Source organism: Perissodus microlepis, chromosome 12 (assembly GCF_051167445.1).
Source record: "Perissodus microlepis isolate ML-2025 ecotype Zambia chromosome 12, ASM5116744v1, whole genome shotgun sequence".
Classification (NCBI taxonomy): Eukaryota; Metazoa; Chordata; class Actinopteri; order Cichliformes; family Cichlidae; genus Perissodus; species Perissodus microlepis.
In genome coordinates, this window is record NC_140472.1 from 24,741,678 (window position 1) to 24,765,484 (window position 23,807).

The following is a 23,807-nucleotide window of genomic DNA, read 5'->3' on the forward strand; positions in this document are numbered from 1 at the left end:
GATACCTGACAGTTTGGTTGATTGGTTTGGTGACCATTATCCATTTTCATGTATAGACTTGCAGTTTAACTGCCACTGCACTTTAATTTGTAAAGTTTTTCTTTTCACTAAAAAAGAACTACTTTGAGATTTATATCCCACTGTCTTTTTTTGCACTACTCAGAAGCGGCTGTCCTCCTGCTGACAGAAAAGTAACTATGTAACTTTTACTCTGAGTACATTTTAAATGAGCTACTTTTTACTTTTACTTGAGTACATTTTTAGACAGGTAATTTTACTTGTACTTGAGTAAAATTTCAGCAAAGTAATAGTACTTTTACTTGAGTAAAATATTTTAGTACTCTTTCCACCTCTGCAGTTGTGAAACCGAGACCAAAATCAGTCAAACGTCTGCCCGTGTGGAGCCTGCTTTAATCGTACTAGTCGCAAATGCGGAGTTTAGTTTTTTATCTGTGACCCAATCAGAAATCACATGATCAGACCTCTGGCAAAAATAATTTTTATCAGTCTTCTTTTTAAAGAAAAAAACTAACAAAACCTAAAGCTGTAATCTAAAACCGCTGTTTCTGAGAATTGTTACACCAAATCAGACCTTTACCGGACCTGATTGTAATGAAGTGTTTGCCTGTAACACAGACCTCATTGTGTGTTGTGTTTTGTCAGCTTTGAGGCCTGTACTGTCTGTGATGCCTGTCATTTGCTGCTGACTTCATTCCCTCCTCACATGTCAAATCCACACAATCAAAGCAAAGTCATAACTTGCCTCTCTCTTTTTTCTTTTGCCTGTTGCTACACGAGCCCTATAGTTTAGTATTTCCTTCACATGCCAGGGTCAGGATAATGACAGACTGCAGATTGTGTAAAGATGTTTTGTATTAGTCATTGGTAGGATGTCGGACAGCTGGAAGGATATGTATTAGTCAGGATACATAATATCATCATATTAACTGTTTCATTTAAGCTAAAACCCCAGTTTTGTTTTCCAGTGCTCAACGTGGATTACTCCTGCACACAGTCTGAATTCCTTTTTATCATCATAGACCCAGCCTTTGCTTTTCCTACTTTCCCAACCTGCCTCCCTGTCTCAGTTCCCACCACAGGAAATAGGCAGAAAGTGGCTGGACTTTATTTCTGTGTCTTAAGAATAGCAGCATTGTGTTATTGTTGTCGGAATGCAGAGGCCTGAGCGCCCCCCCCCCCCCAAGTAATAGCAATTTGCCCATATGTAGTGTATAGCAAGAAACAGTGTACCCAGTACAAAAGACAAGTCTTGACCACTGTTTTTATCCCCTCTTGATTTCTCCAGCTCTGTGATGCAGACTAATGCAAACATAGAGAAGAGATCAAGAGAATATCCACCACTGATGTGTCACAAATCTGTTGCATTTCTGCATCATCACAGGATAAATGATACACTCCTGACTTTTAATATTTAATTATTATTTTCCCTAAAGCTACACAAATGAGTCACAATATCAAAAAACACTGACAGGTGGGTTGATCTTCTTGTTACAAAGCAATGTTCTGCTGACATTCATATGGATATTACTTTTGACACTCAGCTCCAATAGAGAACCAAAACTGCCAATCAATAAATAAACAGATGTATGAATAATTACAAAGACCAGTGGCCAGACTCACTCACAACAAAAATGGCTGCCTGCAATCCAAACAGATCACTGAAGAACTGAGCCCCTACTCACACAGGTCTGAAAACCGAGCCAAAACTTTACCTCTGACCTTTTGGGTACAAAATATCCCCACATTATCAAGAGATATTCAAATTTTGGTCTAATTAGCTTAGAAATTGTTGGCCAAGAACAAATGAGAGTGCTTTTTTTTTACCGTTAAACACAAAAATCAGTTCACTGTTCAATTTGAAAAACAGCTTCTCAGCTCGACTGTCACCGAAAGCTCGACCTCAACTTCTTACTGGAAGGGAAGGGAACAAAAGCTTAGTTTCGGAAAAGCTGATGACACAATCCTTGACTCAGCTACTCACCACTAAAACTGAGTCAAATCAAAACAATTCAGTCGATTCAAACATTCACGACTCAAAACTCCAGATGCATGTCTGTCTGAAATCCACAAGCACTTTATGAATGAGTCACATGATTGTTCTGATTCACTTTGCCAATATTTAAGAGGTGCAATACTCTATCACTGTGTTGAGTTGTTGTCGGGATTTGGCTGAGACATAATTGACTCCATCATTCACTCAGATCAGCAGTGAATCATCTGCACGCATCTGACTTCCCGGAAGGCTAATTCAGGAGTCTAAACCTTTCTACGTTGGGGCTTATAAGGAGCCAACAGAGTTTCTGTGTTAGGCCTTACAAAGTGCCTCTTTTTGGCACAAAGACATTTCCCAAGAATCCTGTTTTTCTGCACTGATAGCAAATTCTGTGCTTGTGATGGGACTTGCTGCAAACTGGACATTTTGTGTGAGAAATGTAATCCTACTTTCACTTCAGCTGAGACACGACTCGTATTTCTGCTAAATAGAAAAACACAGCTCTGTCTGACATGCAAGGGCAGAAAATTCTCACATTTGCAATGCTACAACCATGAAGTACTTAGCATTTTTGTAAAAAAAAATTAAACAACAACAAAAGAATAGCACAGTTTAAATGCAGCGACCAACTCCAGCTCTGCACCACGCAGCCAAGGAATCTGGAAAAACTTGTCATGATGGGCAGTGTTTCTTTGGACAACTTGAAAACAAAACAAACTCTTGACCCCATCATACACCTTCACTGTGTGCAACCACCCACACACACATATCCATCAATGTCCAGCAAATGCCGAGCCTGCAAGCGCACACATGCTTTTAAGTGAGATCCTTATGCTGCTGCAGCTAAATCAAGACTATAATCAACATTCTTCCAACAACAAGAACAAGGGTGCATTGGAGTAAAACACACACCCACACACACACACTCTCTAATTATTGCTGTTTTGGAAAAAACACAGGCACGCATGCGTATCCCCTGTCTAACACTTGCACAAACGTGTTCACACACAGGCAAGTACTTAACCCTAGTGAACGCCTTATATGTATATGTTTGTGTGTGTCTGTGGTGAGAATCCACAGTTAAAGCTGAAATTTTAGGCTTCAGATGCCAAAAGCTATGCAAGTCATATCACATAAACACACAACAACAGCTCAATAATGTCCGGGTTATTGTAGAAAGTCTGTTATGACCAGAAAATAGCCTTCTTTCCTTCCCCTTTTTTTGGTCCTAATTTGTTTCTTCTTTATTTCTCAGTCAACTCCCAGCTCCCTGCCAAATTATCTCCCATGGCTCTCCTCTCTCTTTTGCCGCCTCCTCCCTTTTCCCCACTGAGGCCACTGTGGGTCAGACCTCTCTCGTGGTCTCATCAGTGGATTTCTTAGAACCCCTGGGGGAAGCGGAAAAGCTGACTCTGATAACATCTCAGTTCAAGACATCGAACCATGACAGTGTCTGATCCGCATCGGATAGCCAAAGCTTCAGAGTTCACTCCCCTCACTTATTTCTGGATGCACAACTGGTTCAAAAAACAAAAAAAGTAAAAATGATCACGATTAAGCTGCACTCCTTTCTTTCAAGGAAATACGTCTCAGACAGCTTCCAGGATATTAATGTGCTGTATTGCATAAAATCCCCAACCAAGTAATCATATCAAGTTGGAAAAAATCTTGTTATAATCATGCTGAAAAGAGTCATGCACCTCTCTAGAGAGACTCCAAGATACTCTGGTGGTGGAAAAAATGATGGCAGAATTGCTAGGATGAGCCACAGAATTCAGGTTTATTATTTATTTTTATGTTTGAATGCTTACGTGCGTACACCACACCGCCTCTTTAGTCCACGGGTGATAAACATGCACCACCAGAAGCCACTGCATGGCTTTGCAAAGTGTGAAAACTGAAAACAAAATGCACTGCTAATCCTGGATCGCACAGGAATGAAAATGGACAGAAAGCCAAAAGGATTTTGAGATCTAACCAGGCTGTCGGATTAATAAAAGTCATAAAACACTAATGCTGTTTAGTTACAAAAACACCACATGTGAAGGTTTTGTTCCTTCTATAGCTCCACTCTGATCAGTAAATTGCAATGAGAGCAAATGCACTACATGAATGCCAAAGTCAGGCATAATGTTCAACTCGAGCTCATTTTTAATGGTATGACTCTGTTAGAATATACTTGTAATTGTATATTCAGTTTTTTCTTCCCTTTCTTCCTTTTGCATTGATACGGTTTTATGGGCATAGCCCACTTGAGATCAAATTGGGTTGCATGTGGCCTATGAGTGTGACACCCCCACTTTAGCCATACCACAAAGAGCAAAAGAGAAGTGAAGACAGAACCAATGCATCCATGCATCAGAAATCAAGAAAATCTGTGGGGAAGTAAAAGGGTTTTTTTCTGAGAAATAACAGTTTCGCTTGAGACTACACAAGCCAAACAGGAATCTGGAAGTGCTGCAAACCTGTAAAAAGATTACAGATAGAATTTAGTCTGTGGAGGGTTTTCACCAGCTTATAACAATGACGACCAAGACTGAAGAATTTTTTAGGATGTATTTTCAAACAAAAGATACTATCACAACAGACAAAAGAGTTAAGTTGTGGTTATACTACAAAAAAAGGAATATTTCATGACTCAATACAGTTTCACCTTCTGATGGAATCAGTTCAGTCATTTTAGTTTGTGTCTGATATGGTTCACTGTTTTCCAGCTGGTATGGCCTACATTGCATTCTCTTCATGCTGGAAGCAGGAACTAAACTCCTTGCTGTCTCTCTTTCGCCTTTCAAATTCATTAATTTCTGCACAGAAGACTTAGCCATGGCTGCACCTACATCGCTCACCATCGCTCTTTATCCCACACTGTAAGTTATGGTGACTGAATAGCGCTCCCTTAACCCAATGCACCGTTAAATATTCTCCTGGCTTTGCAGGCCTGTCTGGCATAAACCCCATCAGGTTGGCTCGACAGAGTTAAAATTATCAGCCAAAGAAACTATATACAAAGCCGTGTTACTTTACCACCCAAGAGGCATATTTTTTGCCTCTGTGGCTCAAGGTGTGACTGTTGCATCGAAATGACTCAGTCGTCAAAGTATGCAGACCTCACAAGGTAAATATGTACCCTGCAGGTAAGCTTCAGCACCTGTTAAGATCACACAGATCACACACGGGCAAAAGTAAAATAACATAACCACCGAAAAATGTAGAAGAGGCAGAATTATGCTAAGAAAATGTTAACGTGAATGACAGCTCATTATTACCTCCAATATAATGTTGTAATTATATTGTGACCCAAACAGTGGTGCATGTAATGGTCCATCTAATTTTACTGAAGTCAGCATGTCTTTATGCTATTTTACTCATTTGATGGCGATTAAGGATGGCAAAACATATCTGGTGGTCATGAAAATGTTTTAAATAAAAAATGCATTTAAGCCTTGATGTGGTACTCCCCAAGTTATATCACAACAAAACAAACCCCAATTGAGTGTTAATACATTGGTATTAACATGTTTAGCAGCCTCTGGTGTTTTTTGTTTTTTGTTTTCATCTGCACCATAACCCCAATATTTTCCAAAAAGCATCTTAGAATGTAGTTTTCCATCTGCTCTTTACTACACATTTTTTGGTCAGAGGATTTCAGCAACCACCACAGCTAGTGAAGCTTTTACTTTGAAGGATCATGCTCCTGTAGTACACACACAGACCAATGTTGCCACATAAAGCACTCCACAGTCACACACCTTGAACTGAACCATCACAACTAAAGGCACGTTGGCCAACACGCCTTCACCTTCCCAAAAGTACCTTCATTTCAAAGCTCTAAAAGCTGGAATCGGTGCAAACAAAGACACACACACACAAACAGCCATGAGCCAGAAATAGACCTGAATTCCTTCCAACACACACACACCAAAATGAGTACTTTGATTTACTCTCTCACACACACACACAGCACTGGACTTTCAAACCAAGTGGCTTCTCCCCACTAGTTTCTAATCTCCATCCAGCAGTCATGAATAGGCGCAAACTAAATTTCAGATGCACGTTTTTAACACGGTATTTTTTTTAAAGCGCACTTTATCAGTGCCTGTCTCTGTATTTAAATACCTGACACGAATCACTAAAATCAAGGGACAGTGGGATTAGTATTGCGTCATCACCATGGCGACCACTGCTGAGTAAATTTGCGCCAAAGCCTTAAACAATTTTTTGAGTGACATTAATGCACTGGAGTTAGTTACAAACTTGCCAACTGCACATTTTCATGTGTGTATATTGTGACAGCTGTGCTCGCTGAGACAGAAGAAGCTGTTCTGTGGTTTGACAGGACCAAGTTAATTTCTAGTTAAAAGAAAAAAAAAACACTTTAGGGGCAAAATGGAAAAAAATTAAAGGAAAATCTGCGCCAGCACCGCCTGCATGCAACCAACTCGGGAAGCTACTCCTGCAGACCCTTTAAACTATACACGACCACGTTTTTTTTATTTTTTACATTTCTTTTTTCCGACCTTGAAGAAAAAATGTTCACATCGCTGCTGCATATTTTGGGATTAGTCGCCAAGCGGCTACATTTAATAAAGAAAGAAAAAGAGAGAAAGAAAGAAAAGTTTAGCAATGCTAAGAAGACAGTGTGGGAGGGGGGGGGGGTTGAAAGTTACTGCCACAACATACTCACGTTCTCCGTTATCTCGGATGGGCACCCACCGCAGCACGACGACTAACCAACAAGTTGGACTTCGCATAACGGAAATGTGTTGTGCATTAAAGTAAGTCTAAACGACGTCAGTGAAGAGCAACGTGAAGTGGACACCGGAGGAGAAGCCGTGCGATAAAAAGTCCTTCGCTTTCTCCCTCATTGTGACTGCATGCGACTGGTCCTCCGCAAAAGGGGGGAAAAAAGAGAGAGGAAGAAAACTTTCAGCCACGAACTTGACGCGGAAAAAAATGGTTAGCCCTCATTTCCGTCAAAAAAAAAGGAAAAAAAAGTGTGGCGGTCCAGTGAGCTTTCGCGATTAAACTTACTTCCGCACTTGTATTTTCAAAATAAGACTTTCTATCTTAAGGGGGCAATATTCGAATTGTAACACCGTTATTACAGTAGACTAAAACAAAAGTAAAATATTGCGTGGAAAATATTTTACTTAAATTAAATAAGAATTAAAAATGAGGGTTTTTTTTTATAAAGACAAACAAACTGTATGCTTACAAAACTCATTAGAATAAAAACCACCAAGGTAATGTGCTTAGTTTTAGCGTTTGCTTTTTTCATGTTCATTGACACTGCAATGTCTACATGATGAGAAGTGTTTGCATTGTAATAGACTGACAAATGCCACCCCAATTAAAAAATAAATACCAAAAGTAACACTGAAACTAATAAAAACTGAACTGAAACAGAACATTTTCCAACAATAAAAACTAAACTGAAATGAACAGATCCACACAGGAAAGGAACTGAAACTAAACCTAAATGAAAATAAAAATTCAAAGTGAAATGTAATGTACTTTTCTTGTCTTACTGCCCTGTAAAAACAATTTTTTTAACCGTACATTTACAAGTCACCTTTTCTGTCTTACATGGCGAAGTTAGAATGACCAATAAGTCTATAATGCATGTCTTTGGACTGTGAGAGGAAGGTGGAGTAGAGGAGGAGGCCCACGCAGGCACACGGGAAATGTCCAACCAAAAGGGCAAATGGAGAGTCAGTGCAAACAAGACAGAATACACGTGTGTGAACTGTAAAGCTGCAAGGAGTAGAGGTAGTGAAGGTGCATGAGTTTAAAATACCTGGGGTCAACCATCGAAAGCAACGGACAGTGCACAAGAGAAGTGAAGAAGAGAGTGCAGGCCCAGAAACGAGTGTCGGATGTGATATGAGATAGATAATTACAGCAAGAGTGAAAGGGAAGGTTTACAGGATGTTGGTGAGACCTGCTATGATCTATGGTTTAGAGACGGTGGCACAAACAAAAAGACAGGAGGCTGAGCTGGAGGGGGCAGAGTGGAAGATGTTTACATGTTTGTTAGTGAGATGGTCTGGACTTGTGTAGAAGAGAGAGACTGGATATACTGGACAAAAGATGTTGATCACAGAGGAGGCTCATTGATGTAGTGAAGGAGAACAGTGCAGATGGTATGAATCCTAGGGATAGGGTCAGCTGGAGGCAGAGCATACACTGTGGTGACCCCTAAAGGAAGCAGCCAAAAGAAAGAGTAGAATTAAATTGTTTTATTCAAATAGATTGCCATTGAGATTGAGATCTTCTTTTCAACAAAGGGCATATAGTTTAAGAGCACAAAGTCACAATGACACAGTATACATGCTCAGAAATGAAAAAAGCTATGTACAAGAGGTCTTGTTGTAAATGAGAATACAGAAGGAAAAAGAAAAAAGAAAAAAGTACAAGAGTAGTTGCAGATACACAAATATAACATTTTAAAATGCTCTAATGGGATCAGTTTTTTTTTTTAGCTTGTTCCATCTGTGTGCAGGAAAGTATTCAAATGTAGTTCTTCCATAGTTTGCTGTGGGTAAAAGGTACAGCCAAGGTAACAATGTCCTGTGAGCTGACATTTAAAGTCCTATGTTTAAATTCAGGCAAAGAGCAGAGATAACCAGGCGATCTTTGTGGAGTCTTGCAAATAAACCCCATACAGTGCTGTTTAAGATCTCTAGTACAAGATGAGAACAGGACCCTCTGTGATGAAACAGTGATACATGAAATCAACATAAACCACACCTTACTTTTTTCTGCTGTTTTGTATTTCTAATGAACTTTCCTTTATATTTTCCTTTCAGTTTCTTTCCAAAGTTCACTTTTACTTCATTTTTCATTAGTTTCAGATTCAGTCTTTTTAATTATTATAATATGTTGGGTGTTTCTAGTAAGTAGGCTATTACAAAACAAACGTCACATTGTGATGGCAGTTAACATGAAATGATGAAGAAATGTGGGGCTTGTTGACAAATTTGACCGAAATTACACAGATGAAAACTTGGGACATTTCCTGTTTGATTTATGTATTTATTTATTGTTAGTGTGTTTTATGACAGTGCTTTACTTTGTTTTTATTGGTTTTCAGAGTCAAGGTTTCATTTTTATTTGAGTCAACTGAAATTCTATCACGCCTACTTTTAGTTTTCAGTTGTCTTTTTGCTATCAATATCCTCACTTTGCATGCAATATGGCCCCTGTGTTATTATTAATTATACACGTGGCAAGTATTAAACAGCTGACTGCATTTAGCAAATGCTCTGTTTAAATGCAGAATTTATTAAAAATACAGTAACTGAATGTGCTCATCTAATTCTTTTTGCAAACTGCAGCTGTCAGATATTTTCCTGTGACATGCATGTGGCACAAGACAAGCATAAAACAGCATTAAATCAGTCTCTTAATTGTACAGCTCAGTGCACACCAACTAAATTACTTACAGCCACTTTTCACTGGCACTGTGCTCGACATGATACAATCAAATATGAACCTATGAACCAATCTGCCTGAAAACACGCATATCATTTAATTTATTGTCATCCTGTATGACTGCATATTCACAAAAAATATGAAGTTAAATGAGCTCACAACAAACACAGGATGTTTGGGACAGCTGGGCGGTCTATAATCACTCTGCCCAGCAGTGTCAGCAACCTATTTCCTGTGCAAACATGCTTATATGTTTGCCACCACTGACCCATTTTTATGCACACAAACACTGTATTGTGTCTCAGCTGATTTCACTCAATGAGATGTATCCACAGCTGTAAATGTATCATTTAATAATCTTCTAAAACTGTCATAAGGACAGATTTTATGACAGACGTGTGATATACATAGATGAAAGAACACTTTCTGAGTCATCAGTGTTTAGCTTTAAGAGTGTACTTTTATGTTGAAATTATCAGGGAGGAAGTAGCTCCTATTGAATACCATCCTGGGCAGGTTACTGCAAAAGGTGTCTAGTTTCTTAGGTGAAGTCTTTTAGTTATTGCACCTTTATTTTGGTACTTTATTTATGGATGCAGATCATTTTTTTAAAAAAAAATTATTATTAACAAAACAGATGTTCAGGTGTGTAATGTTGTTTGCTGTGGCTTTAACTCAGTAGATCTGTACTATGCTATACTTTAAAGTAAGGAGATCACTTAAATGTGACGTTAATATTTTCTCTTTCTCTCTAGCACATAAGACAGGGGAAATAAAAACAAACGAAGACATTTTATCTTGACCTACAATGGATAGTTGTGTATTTCTGTTTTGTTTTGTTTTTGCTTTTTACTTCTCTAGAGACCCGAAATCCGTTGTTTATTTCTTGTTTGATGGTAAAAACGTTAATTTATATTGCCAGGTATGAGTATAAAGTTTGCAGCTATTTGTGAAATACATATCTAAAATTGTTAAACAGCGACATCTGATGGCAGACGGCCTGCAGTGCATGAGGAGCGTGTGCCTGTTTATAGAAAACGTCTTTTTTACGGTATCATAAAGGGAAATTGGTTAAAAATCACTGGATATTTACACAATAAACTTACATTTCCTGGGGTCTATCCCTTCTGTCACTGAGCAAAGGCAGGATATACCTTGGACAGGTCACTAGTCCATCAATTCAGACGTATAGCCACACTTACTGACATTTCAGAATCACAATTTAATCTAACATGCCTTTGTACTGAAGGAGGAAGCCAGAGCACCCGCAGAGAACCCAGCCAGCAGAGTCGAGGCATCAGACTGCATGACAGTGTTAATTTGGCACAGTCACATATTCCTTCAGTCTGCGATTACAGTAACAAACTTTTGGAGTTGTGAAAAAAATGTACCCATCCAACTAGACTTTTAATGATACGTGCTAAAAATGAAAGCTGTCTCAATATTACATTTTGCAATTTGAAAAAGAAAGAAACAAACAAACATAAAATCACACTGTATCACTCTTACCCCTTTTCTGCGCAAGTCATTCGTGTATCAGTGATAATGGTGTTGTGCACTAATGAAAACTAACGGAACTGAACCATGGTACCAAAAAGTGATTTGAATGGAGATGAGACTTCATGACAAAATTAAGAAACCCAAAAAAAGAGCAAAAGTCAGCTATTGTGGTTGTAGATATATGCTAATGGCTGCAAGTGTAATAATGTAATTGTGAATATAACACAACGCACACATAATGTGAACAGCTCCATGACTGGATATGCTAGAATTTCAGTGTCAGCAATTTTAAATTTGAAAAGGCCCGTTGCAAAGTCTCTCAGTTTTAACATCCAAAGTTTAATAATAAATATTCATATAAACCAAGAGCACCACACACATTTTTGTGTGAGTTCCCCTTATCTAGAGATTTTCTACCAGTCTGCCGTGGTGAGAACGGTATGTTGTGCTCTGGGAGCAGCATTGGAGCAGACTCAATAAAGTAATTAGTGAGTCTTACTCTGGGATTTCCTGCAAAGTGGGAAAACACTTGAAGTTAAACAAACTGTTATCCATCATGGGCAATACTGAAGGCCCTCTGCAACACTGCACAGACAGCAGAATCAGCTCTGCTGCCACAAGGACAGACACAGAAAAATTTTCATACGTCATGCAATAAATCTACAATGCAACCTTGAACGTACTGAAATTGAGCATGAGCTACAAGAGCACAAAAAAAAGGCTAACTATGCGTTTTCATGCTCATGTTTTTCATTCCCCTCTTTTCCAATCTCTCCTTCTGTGCTCCATGTTTCTTCTAGAGGAGTCAGCATTATGCCGATTGACTCCACTAGAAGCATGTAAAGGCTTTACAGAAAGAAAGAGCAAGCCCACATGCACTTCCCCTTTGGGGTGCTCACCATGAACCCTGCAGAGTCACGCCTGAGAGGTCCGTCAGCTCTCTTGTGTTTGCTGTGACTTTGCTGCTCAAGTTCAATGCATGTTCACTGACGGTTCGCTGCAGGCCGAAAATGACCTTCAGGCCACCGGGAAATGCTCTGGCAGTTTGCAGGTTTTGAAGAACCTCACACATCTATTCTCTGGAAAGCAGAAATACATCTTTAAAGAATGATTTAATTTCACTGCAATTTAGAAATGCAGCTGGTGAGACAAAGTGTGAATATGTGTTTATGTGTTACTGTTTAGATCTCTTCTAGTGAACAGAAGAGCTCACAAAGATGCAGGAGAGATGTGTGCAGTCTGTGTCTCTATAGCTATTTAATATGACTGTATGCATTCAGACTCATACTGTACCAAGACTGATATAAAAGCTAGGAAGTGGCAATAAAAAGTAAAAACCAAACTAGGTGTAAAACCTTTGCAATTAAAATTTTAAAAACTAGAAAAGATAATAGTCAGGTGCATTTCCCTTAATGTCTTGATATGATATACATGCATATTCACATACAACTAAAAAACACTGAAACAAGAAGCTTGCCCTTGAAGCTAAATTAGGAGAAAAGTGAAATGAACTTCAAGAAAAATGCATGTGTGTGTGTTTCTGTGTGTGTCTTTTTTATGTGCTGCAGAGCTAATGGCAACCCAACGAAAGAGACGTCTCTCTTCTGTATTGAAAATGTCAAACATGCATCATCAAAGAATTTCTTAATCCTTTTGCAAGTGAGAAACTGAGCGTATCAGACACCAGACATACAGTTATGTAAAATGTGCTTCTCCAATTCTGGAAGAGAAAAAAAGAGACAAACAATAAAAATAATCATCTACTCCACTGTCGTCCTAAATGTCTTACTACTTACATGGTAGTATTCAGTTCATGAAGGCACTAATAGGTCAGGAGGTGCAGGTAAATAGAGCAGGCAGTAAGCAACACTTGCAACCCTGCAAGACTAACGTGTTGCAGAAGCTCTGCAAATAAGGCATTGAGCCCAAGGCTAACTGCACCTCACTGAGTGTGCAGTCACAACAAGCAAAGTAAGTAGTTTCTTGACCAGTTACAGTTTGAGACAGCCACCAGATCACAGCAAAACACATCTCTTCATGTATCATAACAACGTTCTCTCAGGTGGCAGTTGCATGGGGGATGTGGATGAGCGGCATGCATTAATGATATTCATGTGCAGAAGCCTGGAAGGACTTCACACAGAACATTCAGATTAATTAAGAGAGGGAACTCTGAAGTCCAGTGATCAGTTTGTTAATTACTCTACCTTATGTTTATGAGTTTATCAATTACCTGTACATAACTTATAGTTAACTATGCCACATCATACCTGAGCATTTTAATTCTGCTGTGCTTTTTAGCTCTCATATTTATATGGTTTCCGTTCTGATAATCAAGACATAAGGCACTCTGCAGATCTGCAGTAATATGCACAGTGAGGCAGTAAAATACAAGGTTGTGACTGGAGTACAAATACTTTAGTTTTCCCATTTTGTGTGAATTTAGGCTATACTTCCTCTGAATTATACCTCAAAGGGAAATAATACATATTTTGTACAGAATACGGTACATTTCTATAGATTAAAGCACCGAAAGACTGACAGGTAAGATATTTTTGTGCTGCAGAGTGGTGATAGAGTATTGATGATATTTTAAATACATGTTGCCGGTAACATTTACATAATTTTATTCAAGTAAGGTTTTGAATGGAGTCTTTTTATGCATTTGACATGCTCACAGGCAGCTCAAAGGAAGACGTTCTAACACAGCCAGGTGAGACTGCCAAAAGATGAAGCTGTGCAAGCAGAGTGGAACAGGAGAGATGACGGTAAGAGAGTCCAGTTGAAAATCACAACGTGGTTTGCTTTAGTCTGCTCTACTTGCCTGCATTTTTGTAAAAGTCGTGCCACTAAAGGTGGAGCAGTAGACAGAATTCCTATTAAAGCTTCAGGTGCTGAACTGTGAATTGTAATTCACCCACAATGCACAAAAGTTCGACACGGGACGCAAAGCACGTCTGTGGGGGGAAATAAAGGTGGCGACTTACCTGGAAAAGTTCAGTGCTTCTTAATTGAAGTTTTGACAAAACTCCTGGTGGAAATGAGTAAAGGTTTTGGAGTCTCGAAAGGAAGGAAAGAAGCTTCAGTGACCAGGTCACAATGCTACAGGCGCAGGCGAGAAAGCAGTGATGGTACCGAAAGCGTAGTGATTCTGCTGCTTTGACCTTCATGTCTCAGCTCTCACACTGCCACAGAAAATACACAAAATATAGAGAAGATCCCTCAAAACCCTTTCCGATGATTATTTAAAAAACAGGTTAAATGGGCCCTTTTTTCTGCACACGACATCTGATCATGAGACTATTTCCATATTTCAGTGCCAGTGCTGACTCACACAGACCTGTCTACGATTCACCAGACTGTAATTCAGATTCTTCCAAAATGTTAAAAGGGGCTGACTTTAGTTTGCTGCCTCCGGCTGCTTTTAGGATTATTTCCGATGAGCAGAACTGTGCTAAGGGGGCCTGCTACCTGACCTGCATGCAAACTGCTTTGCAAATCAACACCTCGTACCCCAAAGGGCTGTTAATATAATTCCTTAAAACCGTTTGTTCCATCTACGAAAAAAATCTGTGCAGAATTAAACATAGACAACAATATTGTTAGAATATGAGTGAATCATATGAACCATATGAAGGTGAGTGACCTTCATATAGTTTCTGTAACCTGGAGGATATTGGACAGGCTGTGGAGGATGGAGGATTTAAACAGATTCAAACTCAAGTCTGACTACTGAATACTTTTATATTATTTTAATTTTGCTCATTAGGCATAAATCTGAACATAATGAATAACATTTGGTCAACTTTGATAATCAGGCAGTGAACATAAAGGTCTAAAACAGGGATAATTACTGATGGATATTTTCAGAGGCCTTGAGAAAGATATGAGTAAGAAAGACAAGCTATAAACAGGGGTACAGAAAAGCAATGATATGAGTTATAACTGTAGAGATGAGACTAAAGTTTTGCTTTTCTTCCTGGTAATTACAATATAATACAATTAGCTTGGGTTCTGCTGAAAACAATCAGCAGGAAGAGCAGGAATAAAGGCTGCTGCTGTACTAGGCTTCTATTAGTCGATCTCCTCAAATGAAAAACTTCAGCATAGCATTATTAATTCTGTCAACCACACAATTGCTACAGATTTTTTGGTGGCACATCCATGACACAAGTGTCCCGCTCCACCACATCACAAGGAACTCTACTGGACTGGGATCTGGTGACTGTACAGTGAACTCCTTGTCCTGATCAAAAACTAGTTTGAGATGATTAGAGCTTTACCAGCTGGCGTGATATCCTGCTGGAAGGAGCCCTCAGAAGATTTGATCATCAAGGAATGGTCGGCAACAATACTCAGAAAGGCTGTGGGATGTAAATGATCCTCATATTTGCTTTGCTTGGCCTAAGCAAATATGTCCCACACCATTACACCATCAGCCTGATGTGCTAATCAGGCTGATCAGTGCTTAATTTTGACCATGATCTGAATGTTGCACTAGAAATTAATTTTTTAATTTTCCAACTTAGGTGAATTAGTCTGATAGTTATTACAGCTATCATAGTTAGTTATCACCTATTCTTAGTTGTCAGGAGTGGCACTCGGCATGGTCTTCTGCTGCTGTAACCCATCTGCTTTAGGGTTAGATGTGTTCTGCATTCAGATATTCTTTTCTGCGTACCTTGAATGTAAAAAGTGGTTTATTGAATTCCTGTTGCCTTCCTATTCTCCTCTGAACTCTGAAATAAGCAAGGAATTTCTGCCCAAAGACCTGCTGCTCACTGGACGCATCCTTTTTCTCACCAGCCTCTTTAAACCCTAAAGATAGTGTGGGGAAAATCCCAGATCAACCATGCTCAGTTTGAACTTCATGAGGTTGCCTTGACCATGTCTACGTAACTAAATGCTTTGAGTTGCTGCCATGCAATTGACTGATCAGATACTTGTGTTAAAGAGCGTGCCTAGCAAAACGGCTGACACGCACAAGCAAACAAAATGTGCAACTGTGTGCGAAAACAGACTGACTCACATTTACAAATTATGTCTAATTAGGTGAAAACGGTTAAATGTTTAGACAAAAATATCCTAAAGAAATTCAGAGAAACTGTAATATGTATAATAAAGTTTATTTATGCAGCACTTTTTTAAACAATGATACAAAGTGCTTCGCGGAAACAAATTAAACAGAAAGCATAAAAATGTGGAAATGAACAGAATATTAAAGACATTCATAAAAGCTTTCAGTAAAAGGAAGTTTGAAGCAGACAGAGTCAGTCAATATCTGCAGAAGTGATTATTGTATCAAAGTTATATGCATTGATCCCAACTACTATAGAGGACATGACCTCTTTAATCATTAGTGCATAATATGGCAATAAGTAGCCTAGTAATGAAATGAAAACACATTTTTTGTGCCTTATATTGTTGTTGTTAGAGGAATTTTGCCTGTCTCAAGAATGACAACGAAATATCTGAGGTAATATTGGACCTCAAGTAGACTGTGGCACTTCTCACCCGCGGGTATTTAAAGATTTGAAGGGCCAGGTCACCCAGATCAATAAAAATACTGGCGATGGCCATACACAGTACATACACCTGCATCTTACTATAGTGAAGTATCTCAGCGTTACGGCAGTTTGACCAAAACAGAAAATCCTGAATATATAACTTGAAATATGAAAACTGTCCTGGAGCTCAAGTCATTAGGTTGAACACGATTCAAAAACAGTCCAGCAGCTTTGAAAAGTTGCATCACCAAAAGGGGTGAAAGCTGGACAGCACAAAACTGGGACTTCAATCATAAAGCTGCAGAATTGTCTTTGCACTATAACGTGGTTAATGTGACATAACAACTTCAAACTATGTTGATTTGTCTTGTGCAACGTCTCCAGATTGTTATTACACAACAGAAATCACCTCATGCTTTTCCTTTTCCTTATAAAAAGACTTTCCTGTTGTGACCTTATCAGTTACCTGTTGTTTTTTGCAATGTCCACATGATTAGCAAAGTAATTTGCATGTACAATCTCTGCAGAATGATAAGGAAGGAATGAGAAACTTCATGGTTCTTATTAAGGGAAAAGGGTCACAGCAAATATAAAGCTGCATTATTTTATTTGTATCTAATAAAGGATCAATCAAGGCTAAACTCATTGCATCTTTTTTGAAAAACTGATGATTGTAATACAAGAATTATGATTTTAAATACTGCAGATTTTCAAATTGCAATTGGCAAATATAACTCGGTTTGTGGACAAAGAGCATATTTTGTGTTTCTTGGCTTATACAAAGGATAGTGTTAACATTTATGGCAGTTTTTCCCCCTCTGACAGGATTTTAAAATAATCTCAAATGCTTTTATTCCTTCTTTCGCCATTAGTTAAGACTGCAGTTAAGTCTCCATTCAGTCACTTCACTGTATTGCTGGGTTCAGATAGGTGAAGCACTGCAGAATGATCAGGAAGGAATGATATACTGTGGAAAAAGAGGCGATCTACCTCAGTAAGCTTACTGGCTCTGCAGCCACTGCACTCTCAGTTCCTCCACCTCTTTGCCGTACCAGTCATGGAGTTTGGAGAAGCAGCCGGTTCCAGGGCATACAGGGCTTTCCAGAGATGCACCTTTTCTCCGGGGAGGCACAGGCGGAGCCCTCGCTCCATCAGCTCCGTACCCAGTGACATTTGCAGGGTCCCCGGAGCTTTCCCATACCGCACAGGATGAAGCTCCCTCCACAAAGCCGTTAGCCAAGGCAGCTGGTGGTTTACTCCATGCAACTCCATTCTCCTTGGAGGGTCCAGAGATGAGCTGCAGCTCATCCTGTTGGTTCTTCTGGGCAGAGAAGGAGGCTGACATGGGAGGGACACTTGATGATGACGATGATATGGAGGACGAGGAAGATGAAGAAGAAGATGCTCCAGACCTGGACCGTCCCATATGGTTTCGCTTTGAGGACTTGGGCCTGCCCTGCAGGTTTCCAACTCCAGCCCCAACAAAGCCACCTCCGGCAGCCTCCTGGATCTCCTCCAGCTGCCTCTCCAGCTCTTTCACCACCAGCCTCATGTAGTCAAAGCTGGCCCTTGACAGCGCTTTCACCCAGGACTCCATGGCTGCTTGGTTCTCAGCAGCCATCTTGTACACACGAGCTTTGGCGCAATCAAACTTGATGGCAAAGGCGAACTCCTCGGTCGACTCACACAGCTCCACGGTGCATCCTTCAAGAACGATGACGCCAATGGGCTCTCGGCTGTCGCGCTCTTCGAAGTAGAAGAGCATGTTACCCTTCAGGACAAACCAACGGCGGTGATAAGCAGTGTTGCGCTCCCCCTTTTTGAACAGGAAGCCCGTCTTGTCTGGTGGTGAATCACAGGTGGCGTAGTGCGCCACGCTGCGCTCGTTCAGCTTCATCTTCTCCCCTCCTCCGTTTCAGATTTATTTACCTAAAGAATATTACAAAGTCAGAGGTCATCACAAGGTTAAATTTATCAGCTCATACTCAAAAGGTACAACAAGAACCTGCACAGTGTACTTCCTGCAAACTTTAACTTGTGCTTATCTATGTTTGCTGAAAGAAAAAAAAAACTTTATCACAGTACCATATTAAATTGTGGTTCACTGACACTGTAAAGTAGTTATAATAAGTTCTTCAATAACAGTCTATTTGCATTTCTCTTTTCAGAAAAGGTCAGAGCCGTGTGGCAGGAGTTAAAAACGAGTGACTGAATTTTGCACTCTTGGGAACTTTAGAAAGGGCACATGCTCGCAAAGTGGACTTCAACCTATTCCTGTTCTTCTTCTCCCCGCTGAGACATCCTGCCAATGTAAACACTGTCCATTTACTTTGTTTTGCCTGTCATAACACCAACAGAGCGCTGTAGCACACATAAATACTGCAACCCCCTGCAAGTGCAAGACAAATTGAAAGTCTAACTTGCACAGCATGGACAGATTAGTGCGTTACATGCTGTTTAATCACATGTTCAACTGTAAACTGGGGTTCAGATTACCTCCTGCTAATCCAATTTTACTCTTGTTAGGAAACAGAAGTAAGGCACTTTATTATCTTGATGGTAGTTAATAGCTTGTTTGTATTATAGCTTTCGCTTTTTGGTAATGAAGCTATTATCTGAGGACCATGAGAGTAAGCTGGAAGGGAAACTTGTCTGGGAGGCAGTGGAAGTCACTGAGGAAGATGTGGTAGAAGATCGGGCTGGAAAAAGGAAGACAGTGGAGCGCAGGAAGGTGGTGGAGCAGGATGTCCACCTTGGTGTATTCTCTGTAGCTCCTTGATGGTCAAGCAAGGCTCCTCCGAGTGCTTGAGATTCCTTAATTTTCTAGACCTTGGAATTCTACAAATGTTTTTTCTTTAAAATTTAAAGTAGATGTGTACTGCCTTAGGATACAGGGGAAACCCCACGTCGATAGTTTTCCCAAAATGGGCATCAATACCCCATCAGACAAATTCACCTTCGCACATGCTATAACTCATGTTTCTTATTTTCTTCCAACATCAGAATAAAAACAGGAGATACCACTTAAAAAGCTCAGATGTATGGGCTACTCCCTGTCAGGTTCACTGAGTATGCACTAAGTTTATTATAGTTCATTAAAACTATAATAACTTAGATATGAAACAGTATTTTAGTTAACTGAGATATAAGTACTTTCCAAAGGTCTCTAGTCACCCCACATGTCTATATATATTTTGCAAGGACAATGGTAAACAGTTGCAGTGATTTATTGAAACATGCAAACATGACAGGAAATACAGCTTGTCTAATGTCTTCAGTGTTGAAGACATTCGGAGCTCCTCTCTGGATGTTGGCTGCCTTTTGTTGTGTTCTTTGTTAAGATCATTGTTTCAGTAATCACTAATAATTGCTTCCATCAGACCCGTTTCCACTGATTTTCAGTTCTTCTGTAATTTGGCATTCCTTTGCCTTTTGTGTTTCCCTTCCTTAAAAAAATGGCTTCTTGACTGCCATTCTTCCACTGAGGCCATTTCTGATAAGGCTTCATGGAACAATAGATGGATCAACTAAAGAGCCAGATGCATCCCTCAGATCTTGTGTCAGATTTCTTTTCTGTTTCTTTGGAGCACTGTTCATCATTTTTAGATACTGTTCATCTTTTATTTTTTTTAAAACCTGCCTCTTCTTCTTTTTTCCTCCTCTTGTCCAGTTTCCTCATGTGCTTTAAGGACACACTGTATACCATGCCAAGATATGCCAGTTTTTCAGCTAATAGCTCTTTTGGAATCAACCTTTGGTGCAAGAATGTCATTTGTGTGCCTTTCAGACTGTTATCTTTGGCATTTTTCACAGATTCATCTGAGGAAATGGGAACAAATTATGTGTCTTTGCAACAGTTACAACAGTAACAAATTTCCTGACGACACAATTTAAAATTGGTTCTTTGCCAAGTTGTCAGACAAGTTGTAGACAGAACACTGGTTCATCCTTTGAGTCAGGTGCCTTTTTTATGCTTTAATGACTCATAGGTTAGTGTTAAGTGACCTAACAAACAAGTAAAAGACTGCCCTGAAAATGAGTGAAAAAGAGCCAAAGAAAAACTTTGAGAGACCTTCGGAAAGCCTCGACAGCCAATGCTCCAGACCATTTAAAAAAAGAAAGGAATAACAGGTAGCCAAGTGTTTGTAACACAGATTCTTAACTTCTTAAATCTACTCCTGACAAATAAATATGCAAGTAAGGAAAAAGTATAACTAAGAGTTTAAAACAGCTGAAATTAGACTAAAAAGAAAATAAAAACATGTCTTGCTTACTGACCGTCCAAACAAAACCCATCCCTCACTTACGTGCTTGTCTCATATCCAGCCGACATCCACCTCCGTCCTCCCATCACATCTGGAGCTCTTAACTGAACAGTCTCCCACTTCTTCTGACTTCTTCGCCCTTCTCGAGTAAATACTAAAAAAAGACCAAAGTAACGAGTTTTATTTCACGTTTATTTTACACTCAGGAAGCCGCATAAACGACAGAATCCAAGAGGAAGTTCGGTTCAGCGTCCTCGCTCGTTTTAGACGTTAAGAGGATTATTAGCCGCAAGTTTTTTTCCACCGCTTCGTGTTTTTTTTGGAGCGAGTGATTCAGCATCAAGGAGGGCTGACTGGTCACAAGCATTTGACACATCAGCACTTTACAGGAATTCGTGCTGGCCTTCAGTAACACAGCGAGAGCAACACGAACGAGCGTGCTTGAAGGCACATCTCTCAGTGCCAACTAGCTTCACGCCTTTAGCCTCTTTCGTGGAAACAAACATGCATCCAACGTCTGTCCAGCCCGCAGACTGCAGACGAGCTGTTAAAGGTGGACTCTCACAAGTTAGGACAATATTATAATAACCAGCTAAGTGTTAGTATTCATTACCTGCGCGTAAACAGAAAACCTCCCTCTTCTTCCAAGCGGATAGTCCCACAGTTTTTTTTTTTTTTTTGCTTTTCCCTTTCTCTCTTCCTCGCCTCTTTCTTTTTTCTTCTTTTCCCCCGGTCACGTGACACACTAACAGAGCGCGCGTTGTGCCTAACCCAGCCAGCTTGACAGGGCGGGGTGATCACTTCACTTTAGCTCTCGTGCCATCCTGGTGAAACAGCCGTCATCCGGATAAGCAGTAATCTAAAACAGGCGCGCCTGTCTGTGGCCTTGGAAAGGTGGCTGCTGTCTGCTCCACCTGCACGGATGGAGCATTGCTGGTCTGTGCAAAAGTCTCGAGTCACCTGCCATTCCTTTATAGTTAGGGTTTAAATAGAGTTTGTATTTAAAAAGAAAATGTATTGAACGATAATTCACCTGGATTTCCTAAGGTCTTTCAAAGTTCCTCTTTATGTCTTTATGCCTGACCATTTTCATAGACATTATTTTTGTTTATTGGGCAACTTAACACTGAGCTATGAATCATTCATGCATGAAAAAGGCACCTAACTAAAGGAATTAACCAGTGTTGTGTCTACATCACAAACAACTTGGCAAAGAACCGGTTTTTAAAATGTATCTCTTTAGGCACTTTGTTACCAGCAGCCTGTTGTAAAAAGCTATAATTTGTTCCCATTTCATTAATTATATCTACCTGAAATACCAACAATAACACAGTTTGAAAGGCTTCAAATAGTATTTGGTACTAACAAGGTGATTCCCAAAAAACTATTAGCCTGAAACTTGGAATACCTCAGCACTTTGTGCAGTGTGGCCTTAAAAAATTGAGGAAATTGGACAAACGGAGAACAAAAGATGATCTGACAGGCCTAAAAAAACTCTCTATAAGTGATATCCTTAAGAAACGGGGAAAAAAAAATCTAGCAACAGGATCCTGAGAGATCCCTTCAGATGATCCAGCTAATGTTTGGAAATGGTCTCAGTGGAAGGATGGCTGACATGAACCCTTTCTTAAGCAGGGAGAAAAGGCTGAGGTATGCCACATTTCACAAGAACTGGACTGAAAATTAATGGCAACAGGACTTGTGGAGTGATGAATCCAAATTTGCTTCAGTAATATTGATGCAGTGATCTTGACAGACAAAAGAACCCAACACCCAAAAGACTCCTTCAAGAAACCTGGTTAACTATTCCTGAAGAAATAACAAGAAAGCCTTTCTAACCGAGTTCAGGCTATGATGCACAGCAAAATTGATCATATTAGACGTCAATTTTCAAGCTTGTTGAAATTTGTATTTTTTTTTTCTCCCTTATTTACTGGATTTTCATGTATGCTTGCACATATTTTAATTAATCACTGCAAGTGTTTCCCATTTTCACTGCAAAACATAAAGAAATTGGTGACTTAAGACTTTTGCATGGTATTGCATTAATCTGAAACATTGTTTTAAACAGTCAGTAGCTTCTCGGGATTCATGTGGTCCTAAGAGTAGTTGTTTTTACTCTAGACGTTATCTGGTCTCTTGATGTGGTCTGATGTGGACTAAATGGAAAATACAAACACCAGCCTCCCTTCTTGTGTTTTCACTCTTTCTCTGTAAATCTAATCGACTTTAACAAGTGCCTGAATAACATATTTTGTTAATCATATTTCAAGTAAAATAATCACATATTATGGTAATTACTGCCTCAGGATTCAAAATATATTTAACGTTCTCCAATCAGTAGGGCTATTGGTTCCTAAATTTTTAATATTGTAACTAAATAATCATAGCTTTGTTATATATCAGTAACACATTCATTATAGTATCATAGCACCACGAGCATCTTTAGTTTGTTCTGCTTTGTGAAAATTTGCACGTTTACTATAATTACAACATAAGGCACCCCGGGATTAAATGCAAGTAGTTTTTTATTGTCATGGCCTGATTCCCATTCACTTGGGCTGCAAACAGCTGCCCAGCTCTGTTGCAGTCCTTTCATGGAGAGCCCTGCTTGAGGGCACTCCAAAAGGCGGAGTTAAAGATATCTTTTTCTCTTACAAACTCTCAGCAGAGCTTTCCAGTTCATGCATTTGAACTTATGATGTTCCCCTCTGTCCTCTAGGCCACTGCTGCCCTGTATTTCTGTAACCCTGTCACTTTTATGGCACTGAGCTGCTGGCTGCGGTCTGTTTTTGTATGACCATGACAAGCCACCATGAATTCATCTGAATTATTCTAATGAATACGATATTCTGAATATCTTCGGGAGACAGCTGATGGCCTTTAGCACTGCCAGCCTGCTATCTCATCACACTAATCTTCAATTAACTGATGCAGCTGCTGATGCCATTTTCTGTCATTCTCTTTTTGAAACGTTTGCTCTCACTGCTTTTTGGTAACTTTGATGAAGTGTGACGCTCTCGGAGGCAGTTTAATTTCCTCCGTTGGGCTCCCGGTTCACAGAGGCTCAACATATCCGTGAGATAA

At 39.6% G+C, this 23,807-nt stretch overlaps 2 protein-coding genes across 4 annotated transcripts in view; both read right to left on the bottom strand.

The window, feature by feature from the left end:
• sh2b3 (SH2B adaptor protein 3) overlaps nucleotides 1–15,965 on the bottom strand; it is a 74,908-nt gene extending 58,943 nt beyond the window's left edge. The window contains exons 1-2 of one of the 3 annotated variants that reach the window (XM_084946108.1): nucleotides 13,936–15,965; nucleotides 11,848–12,027 (exon numbers count right to left, since the gene is read on the bottom strand). The gene's annotated coding sequence lies outside the window, so the exon portion shown is untranslated. Of the gene's footprint in view, nucleotides 1–6,694; nucleotides 7,001–11,847; nucleotides 12,028–13,935 lie in introns of those variants that run through there. The other 2 variants (XM_084946109.1, XM_084946107.1) reach the window with 2 other exon arrangements.
• A 93-nt stretch (nucleotides 15,966–16,058) lies between these two features.
• Nucleotides 16,059–23,705, bottom strand: LOC146376363 (sesquipedalian-1-like). Its single transcript, XM_084946112.1, has 3 exons — nucleotides 21,334–23,705; nucleotides 20,763–20,874; nucleotides 16,059–18,384 (listed from the first exon to the last, which is right to left on the bottom strand). Exon 3 carries the CDS (start codon nucleotides 18,350–18,352, stop codon nucleotides 17,456–17,458), a length of 897 nt encoding a protein of 298 aa, XP_084802238.1. The 5' UTR covers nucleotides 18,353–18,384; nucleotides 20,763–20,874; nucleotides 21,334–23,705; the 3' UTR covers nucleotides 16,059–17,455.
• Between the last annotated feature and the right edge of the window lie 102 nt (nucleotides 23,706–23,807).